The sequence below is a fragment of the Elgaria multicarinata genome, chromosome 23 (genome assembly GCF_023053635.1).
Source record: "Elgaria multicarinata webbii isolate HBS135686 ecotype San Diego chromosome 23, rElgMul1.1.pri, whole genome shotgun sequence".
In the NCBI taxonomy this organism is placed as follows: domain Eukaryota; kingdom Metazoa; phylum Chordata; class Lepidosauria; order Squamata; family Anguidae; genus Elgaria; species Elgaria multicarinata.
Window position 1 is genome coordinate 6189942 of NC_086193.1, and position 18049 is coordinate 6207990.

The 18049-nt window shown below is 47.0% G+C and overlaps 1 protein-coding gene across 1 annotated transcript in view; it reads right to left on the reverse strand.

Moving 5' to 3' along the window:
- Positions 1-17717, reverse strand: part of ATP8B3 (ATPase phospholipid transporting 8B3) — a 55913-nt gene extending 38196 nt beyond the window's left edge. The window contains exons 1-9 of the mRNA XM_063147325.1: positions 17663-17717; positions 15789-15880; positions 13100-13213; positions 11722-11820; positions 9737-9798; positions 6645-6717; positions 4460-4530; positions 1605-1687; positions 460-618 (exon numbers count right to left, since the gene is read on the reverse strand). Coding sequence (XP_063003395.1) covers positions 460-618; positions 1605-1687; positions 4460-4530; positions 6645-6717; positions 9737-9798; positions 11722-11820; positions 13100-13213; positions 15789-15880; positions 17663-17717 — 808 coding nt within the window. The remainder of the gene's footprint in view (positions 1-459; positions 619-1604; positions 1688-4459; positions 4531-6644; positions 6718-9736; positions 9799-11721; positions 11821-13099; positions 13214-15788; positions 15881-17662) is intronic.
- Positions 17718-18049: the final 332 nt, after the last annotated feature.

Genomic DNA, 18049 nt, shown 5'->3' on the forward strand with positions numbered 1-18049 from the left:
GTTAACAGGAAGCCAGATTCCGGCTGGACATCAGGAAAAACGTCCTGACTGCTAGAGCAGTACGACAATGGAACCAGTGACCTAGGGAGGTTGTGGGCTCTCCCACACTAGAGGCCTTCAAGAGGCAGCTGGACAAGCATCTGTCAGGGATGCTTTAGGGTGGATTCCTGCATTGAGCAGGGGGTTGGACTCGATGGCCTTAGAGGACCCTTCCAACTCTACTAGTCTATGATTCTACAATTCTATGATTAGGGAAGTCTTCTCCTAGCAACTGAAGGGGTCACAGCAGGCTCCAACCTCAAATGAACTAAAATTAATGTATTTTTTATAAAATAAAATAACCCCAAGGTGCACCACCCTAGAGTCCCCTTAGAATGCATGCCACATGTGAGGCGCCTAGGTTGCACCCACCCACCCTTTCATGACAGATGAAACACAGGCCCGGCCATGCTCACCCACCTGCATAGATCACAAGGCCATAGCAGACCTCCGTGTTGCGTATCCTGCAGCCGCGCAACAAGACCTTCTCGCTGTCAAGAGAGAATTTCTCCCCACGCCACGCCAGCGTGCCGATAAAGCTGTGCAACCGGCAGTTGGGCTCTTCGCACGTCACTTCCCCTGGGGGGCCGACAGAAGGGATGAGAATTGGGGTTTGGCTCCTTGTCAGCTCAACTCGGGAGATGGTCTCCATTCCCCGCAACCTGGCCCCCGTCTATACGACAACGGGATTGCTCCTCATTAAATATAAACCTGACTTTTCATCGATTCAAATCTAGCTAAAGCGTATCACACTGCAGCAACAACAGCGATTTATTTCTTGATATATTTTTTGTAGTGCAGTTATAAAGGCGCGCATGCGCACATACGCAGATTAGATGCTATGGAGTAGAGACGATGAAAACTATAAATTTTATATGCGGAGCTCCGCAGATTCATATACAGTCAAACCGGGAGCGGGGGGGGGAAGGAACGAGGCAGCAGAATCAGAGAAGTCAAACTAAAAACAGTGCGCAAACGAACGTGGCAGCCGATAGGTGGGAAATCGGCCAATCACATTGTCCTACCCTCAAAGCTCCGCCCACATGCCAAAACGTGATTTAACTCCCCCCCCCCCAAAAAAACACATAACCATAAGGCGGTGCAAACTCGATCTAAAAATCGCGGTAAATCGCCACTACGAATATGCGCATTATCGCGATAAAAACCCGGCGCTGCGGCGACCGGACAGCTGCGTTGTGTGTCCTGAAATGCAAATCTGCGCATTTAGGTCAGGGTAAACAAGCCGTATAGACAAGCCCCTGCAGACTGGGGGCACACAGCACCTTCCCCCCTCAAGACTAGAGCCATGGTGGCAGGTCTGGCCGCCCACCCACTCGCCTGGGATATTGCATGAATTCAAGGTACTTCCCCTTATAAAATATCTAAAACAGTTTGCAAAACTCCAGAGAAGTTGCAAAGAAAAAGACGCTAAAACAAGCCAATTGTGGCGGCAAAAGCAATCTGAACATGCTCAAAGGCCGCAGGCAATAAGAGTCACAGAAAGTTCCAATCACCCCGAAAAGCCTTTGAGAATCAAAAGGTAAACGATGGTGGTGAACTCTCACCGTCAAAGGCAGCCAAGTCCTCCTCGCTGGTCAGCTGCTCATGGGTCACCAGGAGAGCTTGTCTGTACTTCAGATTTGTCTCTCTGAAAATGGCAGAAAAGAGGCAGTTTAGAAGTGGGGTGACCAAACTAGGATTCCGTTACTTTATTGTTCCTCTGGGGTGTTCTGCATTGCTTCCTATCCCTCCTCAATTGCAGTTTGACTTCAATTAAAGGTATGTCGAGACCTCCCAGCTTTCCGGGAGGGAAGGGGGAGGATTCATTGATAAGTACTCTTATCCATTGATTAGAGTACTTATCAATGGAACCTTCTCAAACTGGGGAGAGACACCGAGTGGGCTACCGGAGGGCTCAGCCCTGGGCCCAGTGCTCTTCAACATTTTTATTAATGATTTGGACGAGGAGCTGCAGGGAACGCTGATCAAATTTGCAGATTACACAAAATTGGGTGGGATAGCTAATACCCTGGAAGACAGAAACAAACTTCAAAGTGATCTTGATGGGCTGGAGCGCTGGGCTGAAAACAACAGGATGAAATTTAATAGGGATAAAAGCCAAGTTCTACATCTAGGAAATAGAAACCAAAGGCACAGTTACAAGATGGGGGATACTTGGCTCAGCGATACTACAAACGAGAAGGACCTTGGAATTGTTGTAGATCGCAAGCTGAATATGAGCCAACAGTGCGAAATGGCTGCAAGAAAGACAATGCTATTTTGGGCTGCATTAATAGAAGTATAGCTTCCAAATCACGTGAGGTACTGATTCCTCTCTATTTGGCCCTGGTTAGGCCTCATCTAGAGTATTGCGTCCAGTTCTGGGCTCCACAATTCAAGAAGGATGCAGACAAGCTGGAGCGTGTTCAGAGGAGGGCAACCCGGATGATCAGGGGTCTGGAAACAAAGCACTATGAAGAGAGACTGAAAGAACTGGGCATGTTTAGCCTGGAGAAGAGAAGATGGAGGGGAGACATGAGAGCACTCTTCAAATACTTAAAAGGTTGTCACACAGAGGAGGGCCAGGATCTCTTCTAGATCCTCCCAGAGTGCAGGACACGGAATAATGGGCTCAAGTTAAAGGAAGCCAGATTCTGGCTGGACATCAGGAAAAACATCCCGACTGTTAGAGCAGTACAACAATGGAACCAGTGACCTAGGGAGGTGGTGGGCTCTCCCACACTAGAGGCCTTCAAGAGGCAGCTGGACAACCATCTGCCAGGGATGCTTTAGGGTGGATTCCTGCATTGAGCAGGGGGTTGGACTCGATGGCCTTGTAGGGCCCTTCCAACTCTGCTATTCTATGATTCTATGATTCTATGATCTCGCCAGATGCTAATCGCGAGATCTTCCCCCTCAGTCCACACGTGGCACGCGACGTCCCGGGAAGATGGAGGACGTGCACCCGCCATTTTGTGTGGGTTTTTTGGTTTTTACTGAAAATGAGCACTTCGCTTGAACACCAAAGCATTTTTTTAAAAAAACAACAACCGTGCTTCTGCTCCCCCAAGAGCTCCGTGCCTCGTACCCGGTTCCTTGTGTTTACTTGCAAGGAGCCAGGACAAACTGGGACGGCCGCCCACATGTCCCGCGGTGTTCAGATCATCCCGGGACCACGGGGGAAACCGGGACAAAAGTGTAGGGCAATATCCTGGAGAAATGCAGGGATCTTTCCTCCTGGGATTCCCTGTGCATCATGTGGACACACAGGGACGATCCCCGGGATATCGCCTCGTCTAGACTTGCCCATATTCTAGGATTTTTGCACACACACACAACTGTCTGAGGCCTTAGCTAGACCTAAGGTTTATCCTGGGATCCTCCCGGGGTCATCCCTGTTCATGTAAATGACACACAGGATATCCCGGGAGCAGGCAGGGACGACCCCAGGATAAACCTTAGGTCTAGCTAAGGCCTGAATGATATGTAGGTGTATGACAGTAAAACACTGGAGAAAGGTGTGACCATAGATTGCACAAAGATCCCTTTGGCGTAGTGCTTTTAGCAGTTGTCCGCAGGGCACTGGCGCATCAGTAAAATTGCAAAAGAATTTGTTTCCTACAACGGTTGTATGGAATGAATTCACACGCACGTTGCTTGTTTGGCCACTTCATCATGCATGCGCCCGGGTGCATTAGAATGCAGAGTGGAGGGAGAGGAGTAATGAGCAAGCAGTGGAAAACCACACGTGTGCAATGCCCCGTCCCCCAACAAAAGAAAAAGAAGGAACGCCTCCTCCCATATGTACCTGCCCGGACTAAGGTCATCCTCAGAGGTCCTTCTCCGTGAGCCCCTGCCAAAGGAAGGGAGGCAGGTGGCTACCAGGAGCAGGGCCTTCTCTGCTGTGGCACCCCGGCTGTGGAACGAGCTCCCTAAGGAGGTTCGCTTGGCACCTACATTATAGAATCATAGAATCATAGAATAGCAGAGGTGGAAGGGGCCTACAAGGCCATCGAGTCCAACCCCCTGCTCAATGCAGGAATCCACCCTAAAGCATTTTTATAAGCAAGTTATAAGCATTTTTGTTAATTCCCATTAGAGCTGCTCTTTCGCTGGGGAAGATAGGAAAAAACCGGATTTCCCCTCCGCCTCCCGGATTTGTCACCATAAGCCCGGACAAATCCGGGCAAATCCGGTCATATGGTCACCCTAAAGAGGTGCCAGCCAGGATGAATTGGGAGGACCGGTCAACCCATATCTGAAAAATCGCACTTGCTTTGCTTTCCTTCCCGTGCAATTCCCGGTAGCAAAGCACCTCCATATAGCCAGATGCCTGTTCAGTACAACAGTAAGAACAGGTATAGAAAACCAGCAGAAGCAGCCACAAGAAGAATAGCAGCACACTCAAAAACAGCCTTACCCATCGATGTCCATGGTCTCCACGTAGCAGAGGCTGTTTGGCTCTGAACTGGACAGTAAGAGGAGGTCGGCCTTTGAAAACCAAGAGGAGAACACGTCAGAGAGCTCTTCTGACATATATGCACAGTACGGAGGTCAGCAAGTACCATCACAACTGGCTGGTTGGACCAAGAAGGGTAAATTCACACATCAACTTAACAGTCCTTTAGCATTTAAGAATGCATTAAAGACTGATCTCTTCCGGCAAGCCTATCCAGTGGAATTTTAGGATGCTTTTAGGATGCTTTTAGGATGTTTTAACAATGTATACTATGTTTTTAATCAGTATTTTATACTTGTTATTGTTTCCCGCCTCAATCCAGATGGAGAGGCAGGTAAGAATTATTATTATTATTATTATTATTATTATTATTATTATTATTTCTTCAGGGTCAGCTGTCACACCAGGCAGGCCATCATTGAATATGCATGGACAACTTCTTAAACAAGCATGCCACAAGACGTAGCGATGGCCACCAATTTGGACGGCTGTAAAAGGAGGTTGGATAAATTCCTGGAGGAGAAGGCTGTCAATGTAGAATCATAGAATAGTAGAGTTGGAAGGGGCCTATAAGGCCATCAAGTCCAACCCCCCGTTCAATGCAGGAATATACCTTAAAGCATCCCTGACAGATGGCTGTCCAGCTGCCTCTTGAAGGCCTCTAGTGTGGGAGAGCCCACAACCTCCCTAGGTCACTGGTTCCATTGTCGTGCTGCTCTAACAGTCAGGAAGTTTTTCCTGATGTCCAACCGGAATCTGGCTTCCTGTAACTTGAGCCTGTTATTCCGTGTCCTGCCCTCTGGGAGGATTGAGAAGAGATCCTGGCCCTCCTCTGTGGGACAACCTTTTAAGTGTTTGAAGAGTGCTATCATGTCTCCCCTCAATCCACATAGCTAGTCCTCATAGCTATGTGTTACTTCTAGTATCAGAGGCAGTAAACCAGTTGCTGGGGAACATGGGTGGGAGGGTGCTGTTGCACCATGTCCTGCTTGTTCATCCCTTGCCGAGGGCTGGTTGGCCCCTGTGTGAACAGAGTGCTGGACTACATGGACCCTCCGTCCGATCCAGCAGGGCTGTTGTGTTTTTAATTGTATGTCCATTCAGTAAATGTGTATCCATAGGTGCTTCACATTGAATGCAAAGTAGTGAATCGCACATCCAACCTACTCCCTTAGTTTCAATCTAGAGAAGGAGATCTCCATGCAGAAGGTATCTCCATACAGAGATCCTCTTTGGACCAAGACACAGGTGTGGAAATGACAGTGTCATCCTCAAAATGCAAGTTTTTGTGTGTTGTTTTAGAATCTTGGAGCTTCAGCACATGGGGCGGGGAATCACGTTTCCTTACCGTCGCTTCTCCGCCCACGTGTTTGTCCCTCATTACTTCCTCTTTCAAAAGAGGAAGTAAACAATGTGCACGTGGCCCATTCAGTGTGCCATTTTGATCGCGTTGCTTCTCCTGCACAGGAGTTAACAGCAATCTCTGTCTCAAAAAATAAGTCAGTCTTAGTGGGGGTGTTTTTGAGTGGCGCGAAGAAGGCGAGAAGGGGCAGTAGGTGTGCGGGAGGCAGACGATGTCATGAGAGGGACCCGCAAACATCTGTGAGTGCCCAGCAATGATCGTGCAATAAAATGCTCATCTGATTGTTTTTTTTTAACCATTGTTGAGATAATCTAGCCAACAAAAATAAATTAGTTTAAGGAAATTTGATTCTTCCTTCTACACCCGGTCCCCCCTTCCAGCTTGGGGAAGTGCTCAGAAGAGCCTAATATCAGGCCCTGATTCTACAAGAACTTGCCTCTTACTTAAGGTCGGGTGACCATATGGAAGGGAGGACAGGGCTCCTGTATCTTTAACAGTTGTATTGAAAACAGAATTTCAGCAGGGTGCCTGGTGAAATCCCCTCTTCATCGCAAGAGTTAAAGCTGCAGGAGCCCTGCCCTCTTGACCAGCTACAAAAGAGGGCAGGGCTCCTGCAGCTTGTGATGAAGAGGGAATTTCGCCGGCTGATGCAAGCATACAAATGACACCTACTGATACTCCCTTTTCAATACAACTGTTAAAGTTACAGGTGTTCTGTCCTCCTTTCCATATGGTCGCCCTGATTAAGGGAAGCCTTAATTAAAAGGGGGGGGGAATTCTTACCGGCACACAGCTGTCCTTGCGGAGGCAAACGATGTCACCCACACATATGTCACGCCATGTCTTCTGGCTGAAACTTGGGGGGGCAGAAGGAAATAAAGACAGATCCAGGAGTCAGTCAAATGGGTTGGCTGGAAAAGGCTTGTGTGACTAGCCGTATAGGGTGACCATATGAAAAGGAGGACAGGGCTCCTGTATCTTTAACAGTTGTATTGAAATGGAAATTTCAGCAGGTGTCATTTGTATATTTGGGGAACCTGGCGAAATTTCCTCTTCATCACAACAGTTAAAGCTGCAGGTGCCCTGACCTCTTTTAAATCTGGTCACTCTAGTATAGCTCTTGCACCTTTAACTATTGTGATGAAGAGGGGATTTCATGAGGTTCCCCATATATACAAATGACATCTGCTGAAATTCCCTTTTCTATTCAACTGTTAAAGATACAAGAGCCCTGTCCTCTTTTTCATATGGTCACCCTAGCCGTATCCACATGGTGATATTATTCACACACATACACACACACACTCATATGGGCACATGTTCCAGGAAGGAGCATGGGTTCTCACCATAGATAAGCAGTCCTGATGTTTGTGCATGTGTGTGACTGAAAGCGGCTTTCATAGAATGATAGAATCACAGAATAGTAGAGATGGACGGGGCCTACAAGGCCATCGAGTCCAACCCCCTGCTCAATGCAGGAATACCAATTGGTGAATAAAGAGATCTCTTATCAATAGTGATTGTTCTGAAACTATCCATGCACAGAAACAGCAATAAAATCTCCTTTGTAAGGCCAGAAAAAAAGTTTAAAAGTTACAATCAATTGAACAGATGGTGTTGCCTTATTCAAACGTCTTCTATAAACCCCTCCCTAGTAAAATCTCAAATATCAGAAAACCATGTTATCGAAACGCACAGCTGAAATTTCAGTGTAGCAGTGGGGTTTTTTTTCAGGCACGTGGGAAATCGGGATTAACTCCTAAATTTTAATTCAAGTGACATTCATTTAATAAAGTCACATATTCCTGTCCTTTTGGGACAGAGGAGGGGTGGGCAAAAGCAGGCTCTCATTGGGTCCATTTCCTCCTCTGAAAACGTCAGCTACAGTCCACCTTTAAAAAATACTAGAGCTGCACCAAAATTTTCAGAATACGTTTTTTTCTGAGGGGAATTTCCCCCCCCCTCACCTCCACTCTAGAAAAAGAAGCCCATTTTACAGAGTTTTTCTCTGAATGTTCTCCACAGTTGGTAAGCATGCCTGAGAAAGCATTGGAGAATTTTGGAGACATTCGGCGAATTCCCCTCCCAACCATTTCTCTGCCCACAAATAGGGTGCTGGATTTTGGGAAGCCATTAGGAAATGCTAAAAGATGCCAACAGTACAGATGGACTGAACTTTTGCAAGCGAACTTCTTCAGCATGAAAGCCAAGCTTTCAGGGCGCACAAAAGGCCCCCCAACCCTTCTTATTATTCCCCTTTTTTGCAGGTTATTTCTGTGTGTTTTCTCACCTGGCAACTGTTTTAGAGCATAGGGTGACCATATGAAAAGGAGGACAGGGCTCCTGTATCTTTAACAGAAGTATTAAAAAGGAAATATCAGCAGGTGTCATTTGTATATATGAAGAACCTGGTGAAATTTCCTCTTCATCACAGCACTTAAAGCTGCAGGTGCCCTGCCCTCTTTTAAATCTGTTCATTCTAGTATAACTCCTGCAGCTTTAACTGCTGTGATGAAGAGGGAATTTCACCAGGTTCTCCATATATACAAATGACACCTGCTGAAATTCCATTTTCTATGCAACTGTTAAAGATACAGGAGCCCTGCCCTCCTTTCCATATGGTCACCCTACTATTAAAGATACAGGAGCCCTGCCCTCCTTTCCATATGGTCGCGCTACTATTAAAGATACAGGAGCCCTGACCACCTTTTATATGGTCACCCTACTATTAAAGATACAGGAGCCCTGTCCTCCTTTTATATGGTCACCCTACTATTAAAGATGCATGAGCCCTGTCCTCCTTTTCATATGGTCACCCTGCTATTAAAGATACAGGAGCCCTGTCCTTTTCATATGGTCACCCTACTATTAAAGATACAGGATCCCTGTCCTCCTTTTCATATGGTCACCCTACTATTAAAGATAGAGGAGCCCTGGTCTCCTTTCCATAGGGTCACCCTACTATTAAAGATACAGGAGCCCTGTCCTCCGTTCCATTTGGTCACCCTACTATTAAAGATACAAGATCCCTGTCTTCCTTTTCATAGGGTCACCCTACTATTAAAGATACAGGAGCCCTGTCCTCCTTTCCATTGGGTCACCCTACTATTAAAGATACAGGAGCCCTGTCCTCCTTTCCATCAGGTCATCCTACTATTAAAGATACAGGAGCCCTGTCCTCCTTTCCATCGGGTCACCCTACTATTAAAGATACAGGAGCCCTGTCCTCCTTTCCATAGGGTCACCCTACTATTAAAGATACAGGAGCCCTGGTCTCCTTTTCATCAGGTCACCCTACTATTAAAGATACAGGAGCCCTGTCCTCCTTTGCATAGGGTCACCCTACTATTAAAGATACAGGAGCCCTGGTCTCCTTTCCATAGGGTCACCCTACTATTAAAGATACAGGAGCCCTGTCCTCCTTTGCATAGGGTCACCCTACTATTAAAGATACAGGAGCCCTGGTCTCCTTTCCATCGGGTCACCCTACTATTAAAGATACAGGAGTCCTGTCCTCCTTTTCATAGGGTGCATTTTTTAAAACCAAACAAATCTGCTTTTATTGTGTGATCCCAGCCAATCATCAGTAAATCCCATCTTGAGGGAACATGACACCGGTCCCATCACAAACTGTTTCAGAGCGAGGGCCAGTGCGATTTGCCCCCATTTTGGAATGACTTTGTGACAAGACCATGTGCAGCCAACCAGATTTAGATATGGGGTGACATCACAAAGCCAATTCAGAGCGAGGACAAGAAACGTTGTCCTCAGTGCGAATGGCTTCCAGGAAGAGAATGTGGAGGGGAACGCTGCTTCTGTCGGGAGGTGGACATGTTTGTGAAAGCCTCTCCCATTTTAGCTCAGACTTTCCTCACCTTCGCCCTGTTAAGATCTCACAGGAACGGCTGTTGATTTCCCAGTCACTCTGATGCCGTGCCTGAGAGGCAAAAAAGAGCAAATGTGTTAAACCTGGGAAATGGATATACTGGGCTTCTCCTCACCCGGGACTTCCTTTCATAATTGAACACTGGAGGTTCTCATCTCTGTATTATAATCCAGAAACAATGTCTGTTTACGCAAGGGACGCTCAAGGAATCTGTCTGGGGAGGGGGGTGATGTTCACTGAACTTTCAGCAGCTCGATCCCCCAGACCATGGCTCACTTACTGGCAAGATAGCCTGACTCACAGAATCATAGAATAGTAGAGTTGGAAGGGGCCTATAAGGCCATCAAGTCCAACCCCCTGCTCAACGCAGGAATCCACCTTAAAGCACACCGGACAGATGGTTGTCCAGCTGCCTCTTGAAGGCCTCTAGTGTGGGAGAGCCCACCACCTCCCTAGGTCACTGATTCCATTGTTGTACTGCTCTAACAGTCAGGAAGTTTTCCCCGATGTCCAACCGGAATCCGGCGTCCTGTAACTTCGAATCCTAGAATAGTAGAGTTGGAAGGAGCCTCTAAGGCCATCCAGTCCAGCCCCCTGCTTGATGCAGGAATCCACCCTAAAGCATCCCTGACAGATGGTTGTCCAGCTGCCTCTTGAGGGCCTCTAGTGTGGGAGAGCCCACAACCTCCCTAGGTATAACTGGTTCCATTGTCGTACTGCTCTAACAGTCAGGAAGTTTTTCCTGATGCCCAGCTGGAATCTCGCTTCACCATTATTCCATGTCCTGCATTCTGGGTTGATCGAGAAGAGATCCCGGCCCTCCTCTGTGTGACAACCTTTCAAGTATTTGAAGAGTGCTATCATGTCTCTCCTCAATCTTCTCTTCTCAAGGCTAAACATGCCCAGTTCTTTCAGTCTCTCTTCATAGGGCTTTGTTTCCAGACCCCTGATCATCCTGGTTGCCCTCCTCTGAACATGCTCCAGCTTGTCTGCGTCCTTCTTGAAGTGTGGTGCCCAGAACTGAACGCAATACTCAAGATGAGGCCTAACCAGTGCTGAATAGAGGGGAACCACTACCTCACGTCATTTGGAAGCTATATTTTTATGAGACAAAAAAAAGGAAAGGAACCTCTCGTGCAAAGCACTTGAATCATTGCTGACTCCTAGAGGGATGCCTGCTTTCGATGTTTTCTTGGCAGACTTTTGTAGCGGGGTGGTTCGCCATTGCCTTCCCCAGTCGCGGTTACCTTTCCCCCAGCTAGCTGGGTACTCATTTTACCAACCTCAAAGGAATGGAAGGCTGAGTCGACCTGAGCCGGCTGCCTGAGAACCAGCTGCCTTTGGGATTGAACTCAGGCCATGGGGAGAGTTTCGGCTGCAGTAACTGCCGCTTACCACCCTGTGCCACACGAGGCTCTCTATACTTCTATTAATGCAGCCCAAAATAGCATTTGCATTTTTTGCAGCCACATCACACTGTTGGCTCATATTCAGCTTGTGATCTACAACAATTCCAAGATCCTTCTCGCTTGTAGCATTGCTGAGCCAAGTATCCCCCATCTTGTAACTGTGCATTGGGTTTCTATTTCCTAGATGTAGAACTTGGCATTTATCCCTATTACATTTCATTCTGTGCTTTTCAGCCCAGCGCTCCAGCCTATCAAGATCCCTTTGAAGTTTGCTTCTGTCTTCCAGAGCAGCTTTTCTCCCATCTGAAAATAGCACCCAGTGGTCGTGATGGGCAGCTGTTTTAAGTGCTTTAAAAAAAAACAAATTTGCCTACTACACGGGATCCCAACCAATCAGCAATCACACAGTGAAGGACACTAGAGACAATGACTTCTTGTATGTAATATCCTGGCATATTTGCCTGTTCTTCAGAGGTGAATCTGATGGACATGTCCGACACAGAAGTAACCCCCTGCCCTGCCAGGGGCCACAGCCATTCACCCCTAAAATCAAACCCATACTCACGATATCATCAATCAAGTCCCGGATGCCTCTGATGCTAAGAAGGAGCACGAGGGGAAGCAGGAGAGCGAACCATGGAAGAGTGGATATCTCCGGGATGGTCTGGAAATGGAGGCAAACAAAGGCCATTCAGACATTTCTCAGAATTGGTGCTGAGCCTACAAAGGGCCCTTTTCATTAACATTTTCAGCTTTAACACTAAGCTTCTGCATTGGCCATGCAGAATAAATGTCCTATTCTGAACGGCCAAATATTTAGTTCCTGGTTCAAAGGAGGAACTGAATATCTGCCCGTACAGAATATGACATCTGTTTATTATCACGCGAGGTACTGGTTCCTCTCTATTCGGCCCTGGTTAGGCCTCATCTAGAGTATTGCGTCCACTTCTGGGCTCCACAATTATTATTATTATTATTATTATTATTATTATTATTATTATTATTATTATTATTTATATAGCACCATCAATGTACATGGTGCTGTACAGAGTAAAACAGTAAATAGCAAGGCCCTGCCGCATAGGCTTACAATCTAATAAAATCATAGTAAAACAATAAGGTGGGGAAGAGAATGCCAACAGGCACAGGGTAGGGTAAGCAGGCACAGGGTAGGGTAAAACCAAAGGAAGTGAGGCAGGTGGCTACTAGGAGGAGGGCTTTCTCCGCTGTGGCACCCCGGTTGTGGAACGAGCTCCCCAGAGAGGTCCGCTTGGCGCCTACACTATACTGCTTTCGTCGCCAGCTGAAGACCTTTTTATTCACTCAGTATTTTAACACTTAATTTTAACTTAAATTTAAATTTTACTGTTTTAACTCTGTATTTTAATCCTATATCAACTTTGCTGTGTGGTTTTATCCTGGTTGCGCTTTTTATACTGTATTTCGTAATTGTGTTTTAAACTGTTGGGTGTTTTACTGTGGTTTTAATTTTTGTGAACCGCCCAGAGAGCTTCGGCTATTGGGCGGTATAAAAATGTAATAAATAAATAAATAAATAAATAAATAAACTAACAGTATAAAGTCCGCACAACATCAAGTTTTAAAAGCTTTAGGGAAAAGAAAAGTTTTTAGTTGAGCTTTAAAAGCTGCGATTGAACTTGTAGATCTGGAGCATGTTCACAGGAGGGCAAACAGGATGATCAGGATGACCACCCTGTCCACAATCACATCCTAATACAACCCAAAGGGAACACTCCTTTGCAGAACAGGAGAGAATTACTCATAACACCATGGCATCATTCTATGTTAACAATCGAGAAGGTTTCCCAGTTTTGATGCTGTAACAATACATCCATGGCACTATTGCCCCACTCCAGTACTCTGATATGGCAGGGCGCTACTACTCTAACGCAAATGACTGGCTAGAGAAGGGAGACGCTTACCTGCAAAAAAATGATGAAGAGGAAGTACAGGTTGACCATTCGATGAAACTGCTCGTACAGGTTGAGAGGGAGAAAAGTGAGGACGTTGTACTTGGCCGTCTTGATGGCATTGCCCTGGTGGAAGATGACGCCATTAGGAGTTGTACACTGAATATACAGCAGTGGCCAAAATGGCGGACACTTTTTGAAATGTTCATGTCTTGCAACTTTGCCTGCTTACAGAAAATGTTCGGTTTCACAGAATTCCAGTGTTTATATCTCAATTGAAAGACCTGATTCGCGTAATACAACAACCCTGCTTCTTGCTCTGTTTAGGATGTATGTACGTACGCTTTTAATTTGAGAAATACTTCAAATATTCACACAATCTCCAGTCGTGCTTCAGTTATAGAACAAACAGCAAAACTAACTTTCCCCAACTTGAAACAGGATGTACCAAAGCTACTGCCATGGGATTGGTCCCCGGAACAAGGACTGCGATTGGCCAGTAGGGTTTGCAATTCCAATCCGCATCTTCACTCAATCACACCTGTGTTCGTTTTTAAACGAAAGCAAGCATAACTTTTTTATATACTGCAGGTATTTGCATTCTGTGTTTTGTATTGAATTCAGCATTAAATTCTCTTTCAATTGATATGCACGCATTTGAATTTCGTGAAACAGGACATTTTCCATAAGCAGGTAAAGTTGCAAAACATGAAATTTCAAAAAGTGTCCACAATTTCGGCCACCACTGTAACAGACCCAGATGTCTTGTGAAGTCGGACCATTGCTTCATATGGCCCACCAGAGAGGAATTGACAATTCCCAAAAGGTACGTTTCTAAGAAACTGTCTGAGATTTTTTTTCACACCCTCCCGAGAAAAGGACGCCACTTCGCAGAATTTTCTCTGAATATTTGCCCCCATTTTGGTAACAGATTCTATCCCCTCCTCCCCTACATACACACACAATGTCCCAGAATGATTTCTGGATTTGGCCTGAATGGCTTGTGCTTCCTGGGAGGAGCCAGGAATTAGTTGAGAGCAACACTCAGTGCTTCTGGCCTGAGGAGAGAGAGGCCACAACACCAGAGTGCTCTGTGGTGAAGGGCTTTTAAAAAATAAGATTCCCCATGTAACAATATGAAAGGACTGCTGGATTTGGCCTGAATGGCTTCTGCTTCCTGGGAGGCGCCAGGAATTAGTTGAGAGCAACACTCAGTGCTTCTGGCCTGAGGAGAGAGAGGCCACAACACCAGAGTGCTCTGTGGTGAAGGGCTTTTTAAAAATAAGATTCCCCCATGTAACAATATGAAAGGACTGCTGGATTTGGCCGGAATGGCTTGTGCTTCCTGGGAGGAGCCAGGAATTAGTTGAGAGCAACACTCAATGCTTCTGGCCTGAGGAGAGAGAGGCCACAACACCAGAGTGCTCTGTGGTGAAGGGCTTTTTAAAAATAAGATCCCCCATGTAACAATATGAAAGAACTGCTGGATTTGGCCTGAATGGCTTCTGCTTCCCGGGAGGCGCCAGGAATTAGTTGAGAGTAACACTCAGTGCTTCTGGCCTGAGGAGAGAGAGGCCACAACACCAGAGTGCTCCGTGGTGAAGGGCTTTTTAAAAATAAAACTTGGAAACTTTTTTTTTAATAAAGCAGAGTCTGTTTGGTTCTGTGGAACACAATCCACCAACTTTGAAACATGATGGCAGCAGTGATTGAATCCTACACAGATGAAGAAGAACTAACTGTAAATGGAGAGAGCGAAAGGACGAGAGGGTGAAAATGGAGGACCTGGAGCCACCAATCACATTAAACCTGTGAGCTCAGAATTTAGCCCAGGTAGGGTAAACCTGGAAAGAGGAATTTAATCTCTATGTGGACGTTGGAATGGGAGATAAAAGGGAGTCTGTGAAAATTACTATTTGATTGGAGAAAGCAAGAGAGAAATAAGTGAGATCATGAAACTCCCAACTATTTCTCTCCCAACAAAGGTGGCGAATTCCAAGAGGGCATTTGGTCCCAGGGAGGTTTTGTCTAGGGATGTGCTCCGCTTCTAATCGGACCGGCGAATTAGAAGCGGAGCGGGGTGCTTCGCCTCCCCTTAAGGCGGAGGCGAAGAGGATTGGGGGGCCGGCGGAGCGTGGCGAAGAGGATCGAGGTGAAGGTGGATCCTTTGCCTCGATCTGGAGCTCCGCCGGAAAGGTAAGTGGGATTTACCGGGCCCTGCCGCTGTCGCTGTCTCCCATGCGGCGACAGCAGCAGGGCCCGGTAAACCCCCCCTCCTTTCCCTTACCTGCCTCCATCCGCGGTCCCTCGGCTTCTTCAATTGAGCCCGCGGTTTGGCCCAGACTTCCTGGCTGAACCGCGGGCTCAATTGAAGAAGCCAACGGACCGCGGACGGAGGCAGGTAAGACCCCCCCTCCCCCTTGGTCCCTTACCGGGCTCTGCCGCCCTCCTCTCCCGGCCCTACCTGGCGCCACTCCCCTCCACTGCGGAGCTCCGATTCGGAGTCGGAGCTCCGCGGCGAAGAGGAGCGGAGTATGGGCAGAGCGGAGCGGGCCGATCCGATCCTGCAGGGCGGAGCGGGGGGGGGGCCGTGCACACCCGTAGTTTTGTCCTTGACATGAAACATGGAGGCTAGAGAGAACTTGAAGCCATTGATATTTTGTAGCACCTGCCTCTTCCAAGGCCCTCCACGAAGTCTTACCGTGTATTTTTTCCTCTTAAAGCACCAGGCGTAAGTTTTCTGAAACTGCTTGTGGTAAGCACGGTCGTTGGCTTTTACCACCCAGGTGAAATCTGCAAGGGGGAAAGAGTATAAATCACTGCGGTACAGGAGCACAGAGAGGTTTATAGCCCTAAAAAAATTATCAACCATGCCTGGTTATTAGGTACAAGATTTCTTTAAAAAAATAAAATGAACATGTTACAAAATGCTTAGGATACAGACACAGATGAGATTTCTGAGCTCAGTCTGTGGCCATAGCTAGACAGGGCTTTATCCCAGGGTAATCCCCGGGATTGTCCCTGGGCATTCACATGATGCACAGGGGATCCCGGGATCAGGGAGGGATGATTTCCCCCCCCACTTGCCCAGGGATCTCACCCTCCCCTATGGCCCTGGTTTTTACGTGGTCCCGGGCTGAGCCCGAGACCACGGAAGGTGTGGCTCGGTGCCGCGAGTTGACCCGGCTCCATGCAATTCCTCAAGAGGAGCCAGGAGCCGCCAATCAGGGGTAGGGTGGGTGGAGCAGGGAAAGTAATTTAGATTTATAAAACCATAGAATCATAGAATAGCAGAGTTGGAAGGGACCTACAGGCCATTGAGTCCAACCCCCTGCTCAGTGCAGGAATCCACCCTAAAGCATCCCTGACAGAAGGTTGTCCAGCTGCCTCTTGAAGACTTCGGGTGTGGGAGAGCCCACAACCTCCCTAGGTCACTGGTTCCATTGTCGTACTGCTCTAACAGTCAGGAAGTTTTTCCTGATGTCCAGATGGAATTGGGCTTCCTGTCACTTGAGCCCATTAATGCGTGTCAACTGTGTGACAACCTTTTAAGTATTTAAAGAGTGCCATCATGTCTCCCCTCAATCTTCTCTTCTCCAGGCTAAACATGCCCCGTTCTTTCAGTCTCTCTTCATAGGGCTTTGTTTCCAGACCCCTGATCATCCTGGTTGCCCTCCTCTGAACACGCTCCAGCTTGTCTGCGTCCTTCTTGAATTGTGGAGCCCAGAAGTGGACGCAATACTCTAGATAAGGCCTAACCAGGGCCGAACAGACAGGAACCAGTACCTCACGTGATTTGGAAGCGATACTTCTATTAATGCAGCCCAAAATAGCATTTGCCTTTCTTGCAGCCATATCGCACTGTTGGCTCATATTCAGCTTGCGATCTACAACAATTCCAAGATCCTTCTCATTTGTAGTATTGCTGAGCCAAGTATCCCCCATCTTGTAACTGTGCATTTGGTTTCTATTTCCTAGATGTAGAACTTGGCATTTATCCCTAATACATTCCATTCTGTTGTTTTCAGCCCAGCACTCCAGCCTATCAAGATCACTTTGAAGTTTGTTTCTGTCTTCCAGGGTATTAGCTATTCCACCCAATTTTGTGTCATCTGCAAATATGATAAGCGTTCCCTGCACTTACCTAACCCTTTAATAATAATTTTTAAAAATGATGTGCACAACGCCACTCCTTCTGCGGTCACTGCGCGTCGCGTGTAAACAGAGGAGGGATCTCGCGTTAAACACAACGCGAGATCTCCTCTCCTCCGTCGCGGGCTAACAGGTAGGTCTAGCTAAGGCCTTGGAAATGGAGTTGAAGGTTCATAGAAGGCCACCTCAGAGGAGAAGTTTTCCAAATCCTTCTCCCACAGAAATAAAAAATAATTGGGGAATAGATTGAAGTTTGGCGGCAAGCTTAAATCCAGAAAAATGCACCAGGTATCCAAAATAGGTGAGTCATTAGCCAAGCACCTTGTGTCACGCTCCTAAGGATGTATGGATGGGGCTACTATCTATGCCTCATTGGCTTTCCCAGAATTTGGGCTAGTGGCTATTGGAGACAGCTCAGCTTACCTTCCTGTGATTCGGTGTCACTCCTGTAGCTCCTGGGAGTCTCCTGGTTTGCCATTTCGGAATCTAAGAAAGCAAAGAGACCCAGTGCTATCATCTACGTAGAGTGGCCATTTCTCCTAATTCACAGAGGACTGTCTTCTATTTGAAGGGCTGTCAGAGGACAGTCCTCTATTTCAAGGTGTCCTCTATTTAAGGGGCTCTCCGGTCCAGATCCCTTACAAAGATAAAAATCCATAAGAAGAGAATATGGTGGTTAAGAGTTAGGACCTGAACAGCACGCAGGCACACTGCTCAGTTGGTCGCAATATTTCTAATTATGGTGAGATATATTGTATTTCCCCCCACCCCCACAGCATCTCAACCTTAAGGGAAATCCAGCCTGTCTGC